The 20,491-nt window shown below is 47.2% G+C and overlaps 1 protein-coding gene across 1 annotated transcript in view; it reads left to right on the forward strand.

The window, feature by feature from the left end:
- The window catches only part of TBC1D22B (TBC1 domain family member 22B), a 75,321-nt gene that overhangs the window by 24,897 nt on the left and 29,933 nt on the right, over positions 1 to 20,491 (forward strand). Inside the window, exons 3-8 of the mRNA XM_003128372.4 lie at positions 3,035 to 3,342; positions 5,922 to 6,101; positions 6,650 to 6,720; positions 8,372 to 8,500; positions 9,723 to 9,788; positions 14,036 to 14,150. Coding sequence (XP_003128420.3) covers positions 3,035 to 3,342; positions 5,922 to 6,101; positions 6,650 to 6,720; positions 8,372 to 8,500; positions 9,723 to 9,788; positions 14,036 to 14,150 — 869 coding nt within the window. The remainder of the gene's footprint in view (positions 1 to 3,034; positions 3,343 to 5,921; positions 6,102 to 6,649; positions 6,721 to 8,371; positions 8,501 to 9,722; positions 9,789 to 14,035; positions 14,151 to 20,491) is intronic.

A 20,491-nucleotide genomic window follows, 5' to 3' on the forward strand; every position in this document is an offset into this window, starting at 1 on the left:
ATTAAATATCACTTCTAATTCCACAGCCCAGAGATAAGCAACGTTAACATTTTGATGCATTTTCTTCCTGGCCTTTTCTATGCATATACTTTCTTAAAAATATAGAGATCATAAAAAATATATAATAATTTTGGCTCAACTTTCACTTTATTGAGATCATTTTCTAGTGTTATTAAATAGCCTTGAAGATGTGATTTTCGATGGCAATATAACATTCCATCTGGTGGCTGAACCATAATATGTTCCATCATTTGCACTTTCTAGATGTTTATGTTGTTTGCAGTTTTTAACCAGAATAAATAATACCATTATAAACTATTTTAAATCATCTTTGACTCTCTGATTATTTTCTTATGGTCAGAGATTATGGACCACTTTAAGGCTCATAGTGTGTATGTTGCCAGATTGTTTTCTAGAAGGTATACATACACCCCCCACCGGTGATACTAGAGAGCTAGTCTCATTATACCTTGGTCAGCACTGAAGAGGATGTGTCTTTAAATCTTTGCTCATGTAATGGGTAGAAGATGGTATCTTGTTTCCATCACATTTGAACCATCACATCTTGTAATCTTAAAATATCTCTTGCATCTGTGTGATGTATTTTACTCAGTGTGAGACTGGTGTTTGAAAAAAATAATGCCTCAGTGATATCTTACTCCTTTTTGCTGTTAATAATAGGGATGCTCTGATGAGCTGCATGGGTTACCAGTCTGTATTTATCAATGTTTATAACAGATATCTTTGGAGTTCCCATCGTGGCGCAGTGGTTAACGAATCCGACTGGAACCATGAGGTTGTGGGTTTGATCCCTGGCCTTGCTCAGTGGGTTAAGGATCTGGCATTGCCGTGAGGTGTGGTCTAAGTTGCAGATGCTGCTTGGATCCCACTTTGCTGTGGCTCTGGCGTAGGCCAGTGGCTACAGCTCCGATTCCACCCCTAGCCTGGGAACTTCCATATGCTGCAGGAAGCGGCCCTAGTAAAGGCAAAAAGACAAAAAAAAAAAAAAAAGCACATAAAAAATAACAGATATCTTTCAGAATAAATATTGGATGTATTTAGGGAGATGGGATGGATTTTTGGACCACTCACCCCCTACCCCAAGGGAGAAAATATCTCCTGGAAATGGAGGCACTTCAGCTCTCCTGGCAGAGCCTTGTTTTTAGAGCTGCCCAGTCTTGTCAAGGGAAACAATGAAGCGTTTTAATAACGTTTTTACTCCACCACATTCCAGTCCTCAGGTGTAAACTTACACGAGACTCTACCCTTTGCTTCCCTACGTGGGTATGAGGGATGCTAGATAAAACCGAATTAGAAATGACCTGGAGTTCCCATAGTGGTTCAGCAGTAATGAATCCCACTAGGATCCATGAGGATGTGGGTTCGATCCTTGGCCTCGCTCAGTGGGTTAAAAAACCGGCGTGGCTATGAGCTAATGTGTAGGTCGCAGACGCGGCTCGGATCCCGAGTTGCTGTGGCTGTGGCGTAGGTCAGGGCTTGACCCCTAGCCTGGGAACTTCCATAAGCCATGGGTGCGGCCCTAAAAAGACAAAAAGAAAAAAGAAAAAAGCAATGTTCCAACCACTTAGTCCCCTGGAACCAGACCTTAAGGGGAAGACAGAGGAAAAATTCAGGAAAGTAGGGATGACATGATTCTTAGGATTAGGCATTCTTTTCTCAACAAGTTAATGTAGTGTTTCTCAAACTTCCATCATGTATCATCTCCACAGGGTTTTTTTTATGGTATTCTATACTGTTATTTGCTAAATGCATTTGAAAAAAACACATTTTATATACGCAATAAGGTTTATTTTAAAAAATAAGTAGAAAACTTCTGTTAAGTGGAAAACCAATACTATTTGCCAAAAATAGAAAGTAACCTTAAAAATAAATACAGTGAAACACAAAACAATCTCATTCATTCTAAGCCAAACCCTGTTGCTTAAAAAATATTGATCCTGAGGCTGCCCTCGCTTTGTTTTTTGTTTTTTTTTGTTTGTTTGTTTTTTTGTCTTTTTGTCCTTTTAGGGCCACTCCCTTGGCATACGGAGGTCCAATTGGACCCAGGCAAGGGGTCCAATCGGAGCTGTTGCTGCCAGCCTACACCACAGCCACAGCAACTCGGGATCCGAGCCATGTCTACGACCTACACCACAGCTCACGGCAACACCGGATCCTTAACCCACTGAGCGAGGCCAGGGATCGAACCCGCAACCTCATGGTTCCTCGTCAGATTCATTAACCACTGCGCCACGACAGGAACTCCTTTTTTTTTTTTTTTTTTTTGTCTTTATGCCGTGGCTTTGTTAAACAAAAGAGTGGCACCAAAGTCGTATCTCTCCTCGAGGGCAACAGGACCTCATCAGAGTAAACAGGGAACAGCTTGTTCATGGTGGAACTCAATGCTTACGAACACATAGGGGCTACCTAATATGATCTCTTGTTCTACCAGTAGTTGATGTCCTACTCAAAAAAAAAAAAAAAGTTTATGTTGCTGTAACAGATGAATTCTGAAATCTCAGTGAACCGGAACGCAAAGGCTTACTTCTTGCTCCCCTTGCTCATGCCACTTGTCCAGGGGAGAGTCAGGTGGGTGTGGAGGGCAGGCTCTGCTCCCCATAGTCACTCTTTTTTCCAGCTGAGGGAGGCACCACCCTCTGGAGCCCCTCCAGTGATCACAGTAGAGGAGAGCTTCTGGAGAACTCACACCTGTTCTGTCCCTTGGCTTGGAAGTGACTGCCTCACTTCTCTCCTCAGCGCACTGGCCAGAACCAATCATACAGGCTCACCTGAGCGCAAGGGACTGGGAGGAGTAGAAGGGCACGCGGACTCTTTGGAGAGCACGGTGTCTTAGTTTCGTCTGTCTCTGCAGCATAGGGCTGGCCTGGGTGAGGAATAGATGTGGATATTTTGTGTTTGAAGAAGGTAATGAGTGTGCATGAGACAGTTTGTGATGCTATTGATATTATATTAAGCACTTGATGTTAAGATGTGTCAGACCATTCCCTTGGTAACGGTGTCTCCTTTCTTAAAGCTTCATTAAAGAGCGGTCAAAAGTCAACACGGTTCCTCTGAAGAGTAAGAAGGCTTCCAGTTTTCATGAGTTTGCCCGGAACACCAGCGATGCTTGGGACATTGGCGATGATGAGGAAGAGGACTTTTCCTCCCCTGCTTTCCAAACTGTGAACTCAAAAGTTGCTTTGGCAACTGCCGCCCAAGTGCTAGAAAACCACAGCAAGCTGAGGGTGAAACCAGAACGGTCCCAGTCCACAACATCCGATGTTCCGGCCAGCTACAAGGTCATAAAGTCCAGCAGTGATGCTCAGCTGTCCAGAAATTCCAGTAAGTTCGTCCTGCTCCCCTCCATAGGTTCCACCTTTTCAGCAGAGTAGATTTTAAGTAAAACCAATTTTTCTTTAGAACATCCCTCAGATCTTGCATTGGATGATAAGTAAGCAAGCTCTGGCCTGAGAGGTGATGTCAGGGAACCTAACTGGTCATGAGCTGGCCTTGTTTCTCCCACCCCCACCCAAATGGCTGCCTGGCTCTGGGACCTGGGGCTTCACCTCCTGACACCCACCGTTGCCTGCCATTCTCTTCTTCCTTTCCCTGCGGTGGGGTCCAAACTTTTGTGGTTCGATTGCTTCGCATTGTTTTAGTCCTGGTCAGGTTGAAGAATACCCATGAAATGCAGTTCAAGTTGTTAGTGGCTGAATTTCATACATGTTTGGCTCTGTTGGTTGACCTCCTCAGCTGTGGAGAACAACCACCAGCATTCAGGTTGTCTTTTTCCTGTTCCTGAGGAACAGGGTCCCTGTGTCACAGCTCCCAGCCCACCAGGTTGGGTGGGGCAGGAGGAGGAGGTACCCCTTCTGCTTTTTCTCAGGAAACTGGCAGCAGTAACTGGCTGAGATGATGGTGGTTTTATCAGATGTTTGGGGTTGCTCGGTGTACTCTGTTAAATGTCAGAGTCTTAAATTATTGCTGTATTTAAGGTTGTCCTACAGGGTTTTATGAAAGCCAGTTATTCTGCGCTGAGAGGGAAGGGCCCTCGTCGGAGTGAAAGTTAAAGCAGCTGACTGGTAAAGGCTGAAAGGGACGCAGGAGGTCAGAGCCCTAGAGTGTGTCCCGGCTCACGTTGTGAGAGAGCTGCTTTTACAGTTTTGGACTGAGGCTGTGGTCGTGAAATTAGGCTGTAAGACCCTTTCCGATCATTCCATAGTCCCTTTCCATCACCGATTTGGGCCCCACCTGCACGCTGTGCCCGTTGCAGGCATTCAGGGTCTGTTGACCATGTGGCCATAGCTATAGGCTACAAGAAGTGTCCTCACTCCATGTTTGAGGGTCTCCAGAGGGTCCTAGTATAAGGAAGACCCCACCATGGTCCCTAATGAGCTGCCCTTGTTCAGCCAGACCGCCCAGAACATTCCCGTTATAGGGCTTCTTCCTGTGGACACCTGTCTGTGACTCCTGACTCCGGAGGTGCAGGTCGGCCTCACTCTGTGGTGTGTGGTCTGCGTCTCCCAGGCCCCATGTAGCACCAGGGATCCAAGCCAAGTCCTATGTGGCTCTTGTTCCTGTTAACCTAGTTGTGCTGGCTGAGGAGTGTTCACTGTTTAATTCTTGCTGTGACTACTGCTTTTTAAGGCCCAAATGCCTAAAGAATATGAGTCACGAAAGGACAGTCATGAGTTTTGTTGGGAGTAGTAAAATACAGAAGGGTTTTAGAGTCAGAGCTAAGGTGCTGTCCCAGCTCTCCCCACAGGTTACTTACCTCTCTGAGCTGCAGTTTCCTCCTCTCTAAACCAGTGGGGAACTCCTACCAAGTCTTGTAAGGACCAAATGAGAGGTCATGTGTGGATATGACCAGCATGATTTTTTTTTTTTTTTTTTTAGGGCTGCACTCGCGGCACATGGAGGTTCCCAGGCTAGGGGTCCAGTTGGAGCTGTAGCCACCGGCCTTCGCCAGAGCCACAGCAGCATGGGATCCGAGCCACGTCTGTGACCTACACCACAGCTCACAGCAACACTGGATCCTTAACCCACTGAGCTAGGCCAGGGATTGAACCTGCGTCCTTATGATTCCTAGTCAGATTCATTAACCACTGAGCCACAACGGGAACTCCTAGCATGATTCTTTATGCATATTAAGCGTTCAGTAAATGTCAGTCCTCTGCTCATTTCTCTACCTGCCGTCTAGTTTAGAAGTTTCCAAACCAGACATAGAGTTCAGCTTGAGTCTGTGTTCCTGTTATTTCAATCACATCCCGGCAGAATTAAAAGCTGGCTTTTTTTGGTGAGAAGTGTAGGCGTGCAGAGGAACCGCAGCCACTCAGAGCGGGCCTGCCCCTGGCCAGAGCCTCTGGCCTGGTGTGCAGGGTACATGGTGGGCCAAGAACAGGTGAGAGTTGTGCCAGATGTTGAGCATCTCTGCCCTTGGGGCAGCCGCCTGGGGCGAGCAGCTGCCTCCGTGTGCTGCAGTGTGCTCCACCGTGTCCTTCTTTTCCATGCGCTCTGTGATGTGTGAACGGAAGGCCAGCCCTGCCTTTGACTGCATTGCCCCAAAGAAAAGTTCCAGGTTAGGGTAGAAAGAAAATGATTCATTTTCCCCCGAAGTCACCAAAAACATAGTCAAAGTTGCTACAGCCGCTGTGGTCTCCATTGACACACGAGGCACCTTGGTGTGGACGAGAAAGGGCTCTGACCAACTGCTTCCCTTTCACCCTCTACGAGTCAGCTGCTTTAACGTTCACTCCACTCAGGCCCTGGGCAGGCAAGTGGAGCTGGCTGGGTTTCCATCCCCAGCTGCCCCACATGAGCCCCCTCGGGCAGCGCAGAGCCCGTGCTGAACTGTCAGGTGTGGGGTCTCCCGATCGCCACCTGCACCCAGCCTACTCTCCTTCTCTATCACATTCTCCCAGGTGACACGTGCCTGAGGAACCCACTCCACAAACAGCAGTCACTCCCTCTCCGACCCATCATCCCCCTCGTTGCCCGGATCTCAGACCAGAACGCCTCTGGGGCACCCCCGATGACTGTCCGGGAGAAAACCCGCCTAGAAAAATTCCGCCAGCTTCTCTCCAGCCACAACACTGACTTGGGTGAGTCCCCATGAGCCTCAGGCAGGCCAGGACCTCTTGGTGACTGGAATTCTCAGAGACCTGGAAGCTACTGCTCTTTATTCTTCCCTCTTTTACTTTTCCAGCATCTCCTGATCTGGTGCCCATTGAAGTGACATGCAGGTATTAAGTCAGAAATGTGTTACTAGAAATTAGGGGCCAAGTTAGGTGGGACTGGATTCTGTGGCCGGTAGACCATAGAGTGACGACTCTGGCTTGGGTCTCCCTCCCTCAAGGCGACGCTTACTGAAATCCACACCCATTGGTCTTTCTCTTCCCTCCGACTCTCATCTGTGAGCTGACTGGTCACTACTGCAGAACCGTGTCCTTGGCACCTGCCACTCAGGGCTGCTCTCTGGGGCTTTTTCCCTGTGCTTGTCGGTAGCTGGTGGTGGTGGTGGCGGTGCTGCTGGTGATGGCGGCGATGGTCTTACTGGGACAGTGGGAGGCACCAGGCAGTGCTGGCTAAGGCTTGTTTTGGGGCATTTGTGAGAAGGGCCACATCCAACAAAGCCATTGTCTGTTTGCAGATGAGCTGAGGAAGTGTAGCTGGCCCGGGGTTCCCAGGGAGGTCCGGCCTGTGACCTGGAGACTCCTGTCGGTGAGTTCTCCCCACCGTGCAGAGGAACACAAGTGCACACAGCCCTTCTTCCCGCCAGGGTGGCCTGGGCACCTTAGCCCTGCCCAGTAGACTTCTCCACTGCTACTTGGCATGACAGACTAGGGGACTGCAGTCCCATTTCTGTGCGTAAAGAAACACCTGCTGGGAGTTCCCGTCGTGGCACAGTGGTTAACGAATCCGACTAGGAACCATGAGGTTGCGGGTTCGGTCCCCGCCCTTGCTCAGTGGGTTAACGATCCGGCATTGCCGTGAGCTGTGGTGTAGGTTGCAGACGTGGCTCGGATCCCGCGTTGCTGTGGCTCTGGCGTAGGCCGGTGGCTACAGCTCCGATTCGACCCCTGGGAACCTCCATATGCCGTGGGAGCGGCCCAAGAAATAGCAAAAAGACCAAAAAAAAAAAAAAAAAAAAGAAAAAAAGAAAAAGAAACACCTGCTGGAGAGTTGCTTCCCACACGTGTAGAAGAGCACGTGTCTGTGCCTGTAGTCGTGGTCGTACCTTCTCTGCACCTCAGAGGAGGAGGAGGGTGGGGACAGCGAGGAGGGGGCGAGCTGCCCTTGTTTGGGCACATCCCACACTCCCTGTGCTTCCCTCCCCCTTCAGGAGGAATAACCAAGGTGGTTGAAACCCACTTTGCAGCTGTGAGCTGATAAATGGGCATCCCCCAGAAGCCTGCACTAGGCCCAGGCTTACTAAGTGATGGAGCACCGTGCCAGCCACTGTGATAGGAACATTCCGATTTCCTGAGCCTGTAAAATTCATTCATTCATCCAGCGAGGATTTACTGAGGGCCTGCTGTTCACCAGGCACGGCGCCAGGTGCCGTGAGGACATTCAGAAATGAGAAACCACAGCCTCTGCTCCCCCGGCGCCCACCTTGGAACTGCTGCTTAGCTGCTGACCAGAGGGAGGCCCTCTCCCCACTGCTCCCACCCCCAATCCCCAGTCTAGCCCTCATGTAATCATCGCTCCTGCTGCTTCTAATAAGTTTGAAATCTCTTAAAAGTAGATGTGGTGAGAACAGAGGGGAAGAGGAGCTGTCAAACTTGAGTGTGGAATCCACATCAGGGATGAGCATGACACTTGGCCCGGAGCTCTGGCCAGCCCCGGAGGGGGCTGCTGCCAGAAATTGTGTGTCCGGGCGTTGCAGCTGCTGTGTCACAGATCCCATCCAGCTCCCTAAGCTGGTAATCCTGAGTGTTACGGTGGAGAATGTGTCACTGGCACAGACTCACATAGCATGCCACCGAGATATGGCGTGACCCTTGGAAGGATCGCCTCGTGCCCACGCAGCCCAAGGAGATCCTGGCCGGGGTCCAGTTCCCTCCCCTTGGCCTCTGTCCCCTGCTCTGCTGAGCCAGATCCGGAGGGCTCCCCATCAGTGCCAACTTCTAGTGCAGCGCCAAGTTGCACGACTGAATAGCCCTGGGAGCGCTGGCCGGGCTTCCTCTGCCCACATGTGGGTCTCATTGAATAAGGAGAGGGCGGACCCTGGGTGGTCAGAACCCTTGTCCTCTTGGTAGCTGGCTTTCGTTCCTTTGATAGTTGCCAAGCCACTGCTCAAGCTAAAATCAAAATTCATGATTCATTCAGCCAGTGCCTGTCCGCATCTGACTAGCCGTCCTGTTTGCAGGGCTACCTCCCAGCAAACACCGAGAGGAGGAAGTTGACGTTGCAGCGGAAGCGGGAGGAGTATTTTGGCTTCATTGAACAGTATTATGACTCTCGAAATGAGGAGCATCACCAGGATACCTACAGACAGGTACAGTCATCACCTGCTGCCTTGCTGCTCACTGGTCCTAATCTGAAGGTGTGGTTCCTGGAAGTGCTCTCAGGATGCAGGTTCTCCACATCTCCAGGCAGTGGTCTGCTGGTTAGGGATTTATTCTCAGAACTGCTTCTCCTCTTTCTAATTCAGTAACTCTGATTTTAGCCATTTTAACTGGATAAATTGGAAGGGGCCCCCTGGTCAGTGGCAGTGCCTCTCAAACTTTAATGTGCATACCAATCACCTAGGATTTTGATAAAAATCCCACCAAGGGGTTATGATAAAAATGCAGATTCTAATTCAGAAAGCCTGGGGTGAGACCTTTACCTCTTAGGAGCTCCCCGATGATGCCAGCACTGCTGGTCCACAGACCACACTACGGGAGTGAGGGTTAGAGGCCACAAGATGAAAGATGAGTTCACCCAGGAGTGGTCCATCCCGCTGAACTGTGACCTCAGTGTGTCCTTCAGGCAGCCGCACCCCAGTGTTTCTGTCTGTCTGCAGGGGCCACAGCCATTAGCAGCCTTGGCTGGGAGCCTCTGTCATTGCCTGCAGTGGTCCCCACAGCCTTGGGGAAGGGGAGGGGGTGAAGAGAAGTCTGGTGGCTGCAGAGGGGAGCAGACTGGGAGACGCAGCTGCCCACAGGATGCCCCAAGAACTGGAATAGGCTCTGCCTCTGCTGACACAGTCCTCTGGATTCTTAGGCGTTAGGAAATCCTAAGGCCAAAACCAACTGTGGTGACCTCTTTGGTAACCTTTCCCCGTGGTTTCCTGTCCTGGCACGTTTTCGCAGCTGTCAGAGGTCTTTCAGTTCTTGGGAACCATTGATATGTAAGAACCTGAAAGAGGGCAACTCATGTTGATCACATCTGTTAAATAGGTACCAGCCCAGAGTAAAACAGACTCCAGAGCTCCAGGAAAAAGCAGGTGATTCTCTTAGGTTGTGAAGTCTATTGCTATTGGATGTAAGAGGTTTATTTGGGGAGGTTTTCTCATTGTTCAGGAAGCTCTTGGCGGCCACGGAAATGTATTCCAGATGGACAGGTAGGTTTAACTGGACTTTTTTTTTTTTTTTTTTTTTTTTTTTTTTAATGTCAGTTATTTCTAAATTGTGCTCTCACTCCCTTGATCTCCCTTGATTCCAAGTTCTTAGGAAATAACTTCTCAAAAGAACAAACTGGCATTTGTGTTTTTGGATATGGCTTCTCTTTTTCAGATTCACATTGACATTCCACGGACGAACCCTCTCATTCCATTGTTCCAGCAACCGCTTGTGCAGGAGGTGAGGGAGACTCAGCATCCTCGGCCCTTCCCCCCGCCCCCACACTTGTGCGCGAGGCATCTGTCTGAGCGGATGAGAGCCTGGAGCTCCCTGCAGCCAGGGGCCTGTGTATGGCTACTCATGATCGTACCTTGTGCTCACACGCGGAACTTGGCCCTTTCAGAGCATTTTTCTTATGCATTTTCATTTGATCCTCATAACAAACCTGTGGGCTGAGTAGAACTTTGAGAGTTTTGCCTGGAGTCTTAAGTCGACCTGGTGACAGAATGAAGACTAGAAGCTACACCTTAGAATTCCTAGTCCTGTGTTTGCTCCTCTTTATCAGGTTGGGAGTAGTGTGTGTGTGTGTGTGTTAAATATGTATAATATAAGATGTGCCATTTAACCATTTTTAAGTGTACAGTTCAGTGGCATTAAGTATGTTCATGTTGTTGTTCAACCATCACCCTCATCCATCTCTACAACTTTTTTTCTTGTCCCCAAACCAAAGCTCTGTGCCCACAAGACAGTACCTCTCTATTCCCCAGCAGCTGCCATTCTGCTTTCTGGGCCTGTGAATTTGACTATTCCAGGAACCTCAAATAAGTGGAATTGTACAGTATTTGTCCTTTTGTTGACCAGCTTGTTTCATTTAGCATAATACCTTCAAGGCTTATCCATGTTGTAGCATGTATCAGAATTTCCTTTCTTTTTTTTTGTCTTTTTAGGGCCACACCCACGGCATATGGAGGTTCCCAGGCTAGGGGTCTAATTGGAGCTGAAGCCGCCGGTCTACGACACAGCCACAGCAACGCCAGATCCGAGCTGCATCTGCAACCTATGCCACAGCTCATGACAATGCCAGATCCTTAACCCACTGAGCAAGGCCAGGGATCGAACCTGCAACCTCATGGTTCCTAGTCAGATTTGTTTCCACTGCGCTGCAACGGGAACTCCAGAATTTCCTTTCTTTTTAAGACTGAAGGATATTCCATTATATCATAATACATAAGACATATCGTGGACCCATTCATCTGTCAGGGGGCCTTGGGTTGCTTCCACCTCTTGGGTGTTGTGAATGCTGCTACCATGAACACGGGCATACAGATATCTGAGTCCTTGTTTTAAATTCTTTTGGATATATACCCAGAAGTCAAATTATTAGTGATATGTTGAGACCTAGCAAATTGGCACAGCCTGTGAAAAGTTTCAGCGGGATTATTACCTTTTGACCAAGCAGTAAATTTAAACTCCTCAAGATTAGGAATTCCTTTGCATTCCTTTGCATTCCATTCCTTCTTTGAATTCTCAGAAGCAAGGACAGTGGCTAAAGGTGTTTTTTGAATTGTTTTCACTCATCCTTGGAATAAAGCAGGACTGTGATTAAAATTCTTGAAATAATTTCTGTTTGATTTTATATTCATAATTCTGTTTCAATATAATGTGTCTGCTAGTGGGATCCCTCATAACCTACCACTAGCATAAGAGAAGATTTTGGGGGTGACACCATTATTTTACCCAGAAGAGTCAGCTCAAAGGAACCTGAAAGCCCACTCGGGATCCCTTTGTGTCTCTCATTCAGTCTTCCACGGCTCAGCTCTGCCTGCTCCTCATTTTAACTTGAAGATGTTCTGGTACTTACTTTGTACCTATGCATGTGTACAGCTCCGAGATAGGGGAAGTATTTTATTTAAAAGGCTTCTCCTAGGAGTGAAACCTGCATATAAAGAAAGAAACTCAAACTCTAGTCTTTCTAATTTTTCGTGACTCACCTTTCCATCCAGCAGACTATAGTTACCCTAAACAGAATAAACTGACAACCAAGGAGCAGATGATGAAATAACACTGAATATTGAAAGACTTGCTTTTGCAAACCTGAAATATACTTGAGAATTGACTGTAGCAAGTCAGAATTAATTACCCACCCCAGAGGAAGAGGTGTCTCAGAGGCAGACAAGACTGTCTCAGACTTTTTCTGTCGTGAAGATTCCATGGTCCCACCTGGTAACTAGGCTTGGTGCACTTCATTTTTCATCTCTTTGGCATTTTACCTGCACAGTGCGCGTGCGTCTGCACTGTACTGTCCTTCCCAGAGAGGGGTTATTTCAGGTCTCCTGATTCTGAACAGCCTGCTTCCGTGAACTTGGCTGTTGTTAAGCTGCTCGCCAGGGGTGTGTGTGCCCCGAAGGGGCCAACAGTATGGAGTAAGACTGACTTGGAGGAGCTTTCAACAGACACACCAGGCAGACACAGGCCATAGGGGGCCTGGGGAGACAGAGTAGGACAGGGTATTCTTTGTGATCCTGAGCCACAGTTTCAAGGAAAGGAGGAGGTCATTTCGCAGCAGAGGAGAGCGTGTGAGAGAGGCCCCGTTGGAGTGTTGGCCTAACATGAAAGAGGGTGTCACGCCCTTCCCTCAGCCCCAGAGAGCAAGCGGACCAGCCTAGTGGAGGCAGAGAGGCCAGCTCCTTCCAGGCAAGGCTTTGCTCTCACTGCCTGCGAGCAGGCAGCTGTGTTCCTTGGCTCTCTGCCAGCCGGAAGGCAGACTCAATGCAGGGCCTGGGCAACCTCCTTTGCTATGTCTCCAGATAGTCCACTTCTCTCCTGCACTAGCTGGCCACCTCCAGAATCACCCAGCCCTTTGCTTTTACTTTCCCCTCTTGCACCTGACCTCTGAGAGGGCCTCTGCATTCTGCCTGCAGAGCTGGCTGATGGGGCCATGCAGAGCCAATGTGCCATGGAGACCCTCTGGTCTCCTGTCCCCCTTCCACCCCCTAGTTGCAGTCACCTCTGTCATCCTCTGCTGTGGTGCAGAGCCATGAGGCAGCCCGGGTAAAGCCAGTCTCAGGAATTGTGTCGGAGCCAGGAGTTGGGCTCAGCGGCTTGAAGCCAGGGGGTGAGAACTGTTAGGCGGAGAGGAGGAGAGAAATGCTCAGAGGGCCTGGTGGAAGCGCAGGGGAGTTAGCAGGTTGGGACAGGGCCGGACTCTGCAAGGGGACCTTAGTGATCTTTTCTTTCTCCCAGTCCAGGCCTCCGGCCTCTGGCCAGTATGCTTAACCCACAAGGCTTTCCCATGGAGGCCCTGTTCTCAAATTCCCAGCTGTAGGAATCCATAGGATTTGGTTATCTGACTTCCTGTCCCAGCAGACGCCTGGGCTGCGTCCTGATATGTGAAGTGACTTCCTGCATTTACAGGCTGTCCCGGGTTCCTAGTCAAGCTGGGTTAGAATGGAATCCAGATCTCCTTCAGTCTCAACAGGGAGAAAGGAGAGGGTGGTAGCGAAGGCATTTCCTCTCCAAACCCTGTAATGACCTAAAGAGATTTAGAAAATGTGTCACCACTTAGACGCTCTGCTGGCTTGCTCCTGGAAAGAGAGGAACAGCGTCTGCAACTGGTAGCCTGAATTAATGACATCCACACCAAACCTTTTTCTAAGCCGCCGTTTATGTCACTCTTCTCTCCTTTCTCCAGTTTCTTAATCACAGCGACTAGATTCTGGAAAGAGAAAGGGCAGTAGGCCCCTACCCCTGCTTAAAAACATCTAGCACTTGGAGTTCCCGTCGTGTCTCAGTGGTTCTCAATCTGACTAGGAACCATGAGGATGCGGGTTTGATCCCTGGCCTCGCTCAGTGGGTTGAGGATCCGGCGTTGCCGTGAGCTGTAGTGTAGGTCACAGACGCGGCTTGGATCCCACGTTGCTGTGTCTCTGGCGGAGGCCGGTGGCTACAGCTCCGATTAGACCCCTAGCCTGGAAACCTCCATGTGCTGCAGGAGTGGCCCTAGAAAAGGCAAAAAAGGAGTTTCCGTTGTGGCTCAGTGGTTAAAGAATCCAACTAGGACCCATGAGGTTGCGGGTTCGATCCCTGGCCTCACTCAGTGGATTAAGGATCCAGCGTTGCCGTGAGCTGTGGTGTAGGTTGCAGACGCGGCTCGGATCCCGTGTTGCTGTGGCTGTGGTGTAGGCCGGCGGCTACAGCTCCGATTGGACCCCTAGCCTGGGAACCTCCATATGCCGCGGGAGCGGCCCAAGAAATGGCAAAAGGACCAAAAAAAAAAAAAAAAAAAAAAGAAAAGGCAAAAAGACAAACAAACAAACAAAAAAACCCAGCTATGTATATACTTCCTTTGTCCCGCAGTAGTTTTAGATTTTCCCTACAAACTCTGCAGCCGCCCTGAGTTAGATTGTGAGGCGGGTAAACGGAAGGAAGCAAAGTATCCCCCTCATTTAACGTCACGTCGTCTCTCTCTCTCTTTCTCATTTTCCTAGATCTTCGAACGAATTCTGTTTATTTGGGCCATCCGACACCCTGCCAGTGGGTATGTCCAGGGAATTAATGACCTGGTCACTCCGTTCTTTGTCGTCTTCCTCTCAGAATATGTGGGTAAGAAGCACGCGTCCCAAGTCGAACAAGCTATTGCTCTTTGTTGTCTGCGGTTTGTCGCTTTCTCCCAAGAGTGCAGCCAGTGGGCATATCTTGCTAAAAACGAGACAGTGGCTTTAGGATACACAGCCAAACCTGTTTTAACAGCAGTAGCAACCTGGAACTTAGCGCTCGAAATAGTCACAGGTCTCACCTAAAAAGAGCTGCTTTGCCACAAGAGCAATTAAATTGATATATTTATGTCCTACCATAAACAGATGGTTTGACAGTTTATCTGAGGTTATTTTAGGATTGTTTCGAACCCGTCTCAAAGCCAGGCCCTCATCCCTGGAAGCCAGGATTTTAGATTATACATCACGCCTTCACACTTGGGTTCACCTGCTGTATCTCAGGAGCAGGGGTGGCGCCAGAATCCAGCTCCTGTTGGAGGTGATAGAATAGGCCAGGGAGCGCTCTGGGATGTTGAGTTCTCCCTTTCCTCCATCACCCCCTACCCCACTGGCTTCTTTGCACTTTGAACAAGTGATTAGCCATCACAGGGGTGGTTAGGTTTCCTTACAGCCCCAGCCATCTCTGGCCAGGCCTAAATCAGGATCTTCCACTTCTCCTTCTGGTTTCCTTAATCTCTTGTGCTCACAGATTCACAGGAAAACCCATCTTTCATGGTCCAGTGATTTGTTCTCTTCATCAATCTAAGAACAGCTCTTGGGAATCAGGACATTGAAAAGGATTTTAGAAAACCACCGTCTACTCCCCGCATTTGACAGACGGGTTGTGCGATGCCTTGCCTCCTGGATAGTGGCAGGGCTCGGACTAGGACCCTTGTCTTCAGACTCTGGGGTGGTGGGGTATTGTTCTTATAGGAAGCCATTGCAGGTGTTCCTGTTGTGGCGCAGCGGAAATGAATCAGACTAGGAACCATGAGGTTGCGGGTTCAATCCCTGGCCTCGCTCAGTGGATTAAGGATCCGGCATTGCCGTGAGCTGGGATGTAGGTCATAGATGAGTCTCGGATCCCGCATTGCTGTAGCTGTGGTGTAGGCCAGCAGCTGTAGCTCCGATTAGACCCCTAGCCTGGAACCTCCATATGCAGCGAGTGCGGCCCTAAAAAGACAAAAGACAAAAAAAAAAGAAAACCATTTCAGGGGGTAGGACGGTGATGAGACGGGACAGGTGAGAGCCCCTTGGAGGGGAGGGCATAGGAAGTGTCTCACTTGATCCTTCCCATTCCAGTTTTCTGGTGGCACTAAAAGTGATGTGGTTTTGGTCTTTCATGAGCCAGCCTTTTTTTTTTTTTTCTCTCCATTACTCAAAAGTAAGGCAAGTGAATGATTCTGTCCCTTGTTCCTCTAAGTGACGGCAACCAGTTCAGGAAAGGGGGAAGGTCACTCGTGTCCACTCTGTCAAGCTAGTTAAGTGATCCTAAGCAAAAGCAAAACAAGTTAAAATTTAGCTACCGAAAGCTTGTAAGTAGGAGTTTCCATCATGGTGCAGCAGAAACAGTCCAACTAGGAACCATGAGGTTGTGGGTTCAATCCCTAGCCTCGCTCAGTGGGTTAAGGATCCGGCATTGCCGTGAGCTGTATTGTGGGTCACAGACGCGGCTCGGATATGGTGTTGCTGTGGCTGTGGTGTAGGCCAGCAGCTGTAGCTCTCATTCCACCCCCAGCCTGGGAATCTCCATATTGCTGTGGGTGCAGCCCTAAAAAGAAAAAGAAAAAAGCATATAAGTAAAGCTTTTGCTGGAGAACCTTCATTTTCCCTTCACAGTAATAGGTCAGTTTTTGGAGGCACCTTAATTCTATGTGTTTACCTTAATTAAAGTACAGTGCAGCTGATCTCTTGGGTTTGTGGGTTAATTCTTACAATAGTACTTTTCTGAAATAGTATTAATGGATGAGCCTAGGAAGGTATTAATCCATTCATTCATCTACATTTGAGGTCTGAATGCTGGCATGAAATCCTGCCAGTGATTATTGCCAGTTAAGGAAAATCTGCAGCAGCTGCATTTCTAATTGGATATTCATTATCTTGTTAGCTATCATTTATATTTTGTACCAGATTTTCCTTTACCTTGTAAAGGCGCTCATCCCATTACCACCTTAACCCCATCCCACCCGGTGCCTTTCTTCCATAGATACACGTGCATTCCGACCTTGGTGTTGGGTTTGTCAGCCCCACCTGCTGACCCACAGCCTTTACACAGTGAAGTGTGGGCCTGTCTGCCCCTTCTCGGCGAGGCAGCCTTTCTTGGCAAGGCTGCACTCAGACTCACTCTGCAAGACTTCAGATGGGTCTATGATAGCTTCTCCTAGAACTAGGAAGGTGGGGCCCGTACATTTTTGACAGAAACTTATGTTAAGTTTCAAACAGAAATAAAAGTAGAAAAAATAGTACCGTAAATCCTCAATATACCTGCCACCTAACTTCACATGTTGGCCAGCCTTGGGTCATTTACATCCCTGTCCATTCTTTCCTCCCTCATCGTTGTGAGTAAGTAAAGCCCAATATCAAGCCCCATATCATTTCATCCCTAAATATTTCCGTATGTATCTCTAAAAGATAATGATTAAAGAAACCCACAGCCACCATGCAGTTATGACATCTAAAATGATATAACAGCTCCTTAATATAATCTTATATACAACAATGTTCAAATTTTCTTGATTCCCATGAATAGATTTAGCAGTTTGTTTGAATCAGGGTTCATATCAGGTCCCCACATTCTGCTGATTGGTTGATATGCCTTTTAAGTCTCTCTTAGTCCAGTAGTTCCTCACCACCTCTCTCTTCCGAAGCAGTTTGTAGCTTTAGCCCTTGTTGATCTTGTTTTCAGAGAGGGCTTTGTCCTGTCAACCAGTACTATCCCCCTGATTTTTAAAGCACTTTACCATTTGCAAAGTACTTTGACTTCACCAATTTCATTTAGTAGCCCCCAATATCTCTTTAAGGTTGATGTATCAACCCATTTTATAGGTGAGGAATTGAAGGCTCAGATTTAATGAGTTTTCCAGCTCAAACCCAGATCTTTTGACCTAAATACCTGTATTCTTTATAGGACTTGGTGGTTATCTCAGCTTAGATCTATCTCACAGCTGCTGCTCCATTCTCTGCTCCAAAGCAGACAGCATATTTCTTATTGCTTCTTGCCTAAGGAAAAAAAAAAAAAAGGTGCAGTAGAAGTACACGTTCCCTAAAAAACCCAAAACAATGTAGTAGTATTACCTCATTCCTCCCCCTTCCCCCCCGAGATGCCTACTATAGACCTTTTGGTGTGTGTTTTTCCAGATCATTTCCTATATGTGGTTTTAGACCTGCATATAGTATTTTTCTTTGTTCTGTCCAGAAAAATGGGATCAAACTATCCATACTTCCCCTATCTTGCTTGCTTTCATTCGCAAATATCTGACCAGCTTTCCAAGTTTGGACATAGGGATCCTAGCTCCTCATTTTTAGCAATTACGTTTATTTTCTTTAGGCTTTACTACTGTCTAGTTAATAATTCTTTTATAGTAGGATATTTAACACTTGTCTATAATTTTTAGCTATCATCAGTAACATTGCAATGAATATCCTGTGCGTATTTTCTTATGCCTTTATAATAAAGTGCATGTTTGTCTGAAAGAGAATCTGTTGAAGTGAAATTACCGGTCCTGAAAGCATGCCAAGTAGATACCACTAGATTACACTCCAGAAAGTTTGACAGCAGTTTATGCTCCAACCACTAATGTGCGGGTATACTTTTCTTCACATCCTTAGCAAAACTGGGTATTTTAGTCTAATTGTGTTTCACCAATCTGGAAAACAAACCATGGTTTGTGTTTCAATTTTTATTTCCACTTACTCATCAATGAGATACTTTATCTTTTCTTTTGGGTGTTAACATTTCTTTCTTGTGTCATCTGCTTGTTCAAATCTTTTATCTACTTTTTCCTTTTGGACTGTTGGTTTTGTTTTGTAAGAGCTTTCTGTAGATTAGATATATTTGTTTTTCAACTGGTGTTCAAACGACCCAAATACAATTGTTAACATTCAGAGTTCCCATTGTGGCTTAGCAGAAAAGAATCTGACTAGTATCCATGAGGATGCAGGTTCGATCCCTGGCCTCACTCAAGTGGGTTAAGGATCCTGCGTTGCCATGAGGTGTGATGCACCTTGGATCTGGTGATGCTGCGGCTGTGGTGTAGGCCAGTGGCTACAGCTCCGATTGGACCCCTAGCCTGGGAACCTCCATGTGCCACAGGTGCGACCCAGAAAGACCAAAAAAAAAAAGTTGCTAACATTCAGCCATTTGGGGAAAATGTTATATGGTTCAACCTAATTTTTTTTTCCTCCCAGACCATCATTTATCTTTTTAACTTTATTGCATCTCCTTATATAGCACTTCCTAATTTTTATGCAGTCAAATCTGTCCATTTGACAGGTATTTATTGAACTCCTACATGTGCTAGAGGATAGAGGTACTAAAATAACGTATATGGGCCTTGCCCTTGTGAAGCCTTCCTTTTAGTGGGGAGTTGAGGGGTTCACAAAAAAGTAAACAAGTTGATGCAAAGCAGAGGAGGACACCAAGGCAATACCTCTTCTTTTATGGTTTTTAGATTTGGTATTTTGTCTAAGAAGTTTTTCTTAGGAATGAAGGGAATAAAATAATCTGTAAAACAAGGACCAATGGAGTCCTTGGTGGCTCATTGGGTTAAGGGTCCAGTATTGTCACTGCTGTGGCGCAGGTCACTGCTGTGACATGGATTTGATCCCTGACCTGGGAACTTCTGCATACCACTGGCACAGCCAAAAAAAAAAAAAAAAAAAAGGAAGTCTTTTCTTCCCCACCCCAGTATTATAAAAATACTCTTCCATGTTTTCTTCTAATACTCTTATAGCTTTGGTTTTATATTTAGCTGTTTAAATTCCATTAGTCATTTATTTTCCTATACAGTGCAGGTTGTAGTTCAAAGTTGCTCTTCCAACTGGGTAGTTCATTATTTCAACATTGTTTATAGTGTATCCTTTCTTCACTGATGTGAAATCCCTCTTCATAATATGATATAAAGTCCTTTGTATACATGGTTTTACTTATTTCTGTTCCACTTATCTCCATTTCTATGCACTGGATTTTTGAGCTTTGTGGTGTGTTTTACCATTATTTCAAGGCCAGCCTCTCATCATCTCTTTTGAAAAATTGTCTTGGCTCTTCTTCCAGATGAACTTTAGTATCAACTTGCCAAATTCAGGAGGCAGGGGGTCCTTTAGAATTTTTATTGGAGGGGCAGTAAATTTACAAATTAGCTTTGTGGGGGATTTTTTTCCTTGGATAGCAGCTTTATTGAGAGGCTATTCATATATCCTACAATTCACCCATTTAAAACGTACATTTCAATAGTTTTTAGTATATTTATTGGGTTGTATAACCACCACCACCATTTTAGTGTATTTTCATCAGCCCAAAGAGACACCCTGTACACTTTAGCCATCACTCCCGAGCCGCCTCTACTCCCAGGCAGCCACTAATCTACTTTCTGTCTGTGGATTTGCCTTTCCTGGACATTTCATAAACATGGACTCCTACAATATGTAGTCTTTTATTTCCAGCTTTCACTTAATGCCATGTTTTTGAGATTCATCCATGTTGCAGCACGTGTCAGTACTTTGTTCCTTTTTGTGGTCAAATATTCCATTGTATGAATAGACCACATTTTATTTATCTGTTCATCCATTGCTGGATATAACTTAAGTGTCAAAGAAGCAAGGCATACAGACTTCTGTGCAGCCTCGAGACCTTTCTTGAACATAGATTCAGCATTGTTTGTGGGCTTCAAGAATAGTTCTCTTGTCTGAGTAATAATGCTGCTTTTCTCCCCTTGTCCAATAGTGCCATATCCTAGTCAGGCAGCCGCTGTGAAGGGTGTTTTGTGGTGATCTCTCTGATATGACCCTCCCTACCGCAGGAAGCCTTGGGTACCCTTCACCCAAGGAACAGGCCAGGCTGTGCCTTCATCATCCTGGGCAGGTATCGCCACTGCCCTGCCTCACTGGGCTGCAGCACGGAGGATGTGCTGTGATAGAGCCGGGGATGTTGCCACTAGGACATTGGCCCCTCTCGTATCTCCTCCTCTGTCTGTTACTACTTTTATAAATCAGTACCTGAGCTTGCTTCATGCTTTGTGTCGTTTGTTCTAAAGTAGTTGAAAATAGGGAGGGAGATCCAGTGACACCCCCCCCCCCCGCCACCACAGGTTGCTAGAGCATTTTTTTTATAGCTAGCCTAGCCCCCTAGTCACTGCTTTATCTGCTGAAACCAGCTGCTTGCATAGAAGTGGGTCCTCAGTGGATAAGCCAGCT

This window comes from Sus scrofa, chromosome 7 (assembly GCF_000003025.6).
Source record: "Sus scrofa isolate TJ Tabasco breed Duroc chromosome 7, Sscrofa11.1, whole genome shotgun sequence".
NCBI lineage: Eukaryota > Metazoa > Chordata > Mammalia > Artiodactyla > Suidae > Sus > Sus scrofa.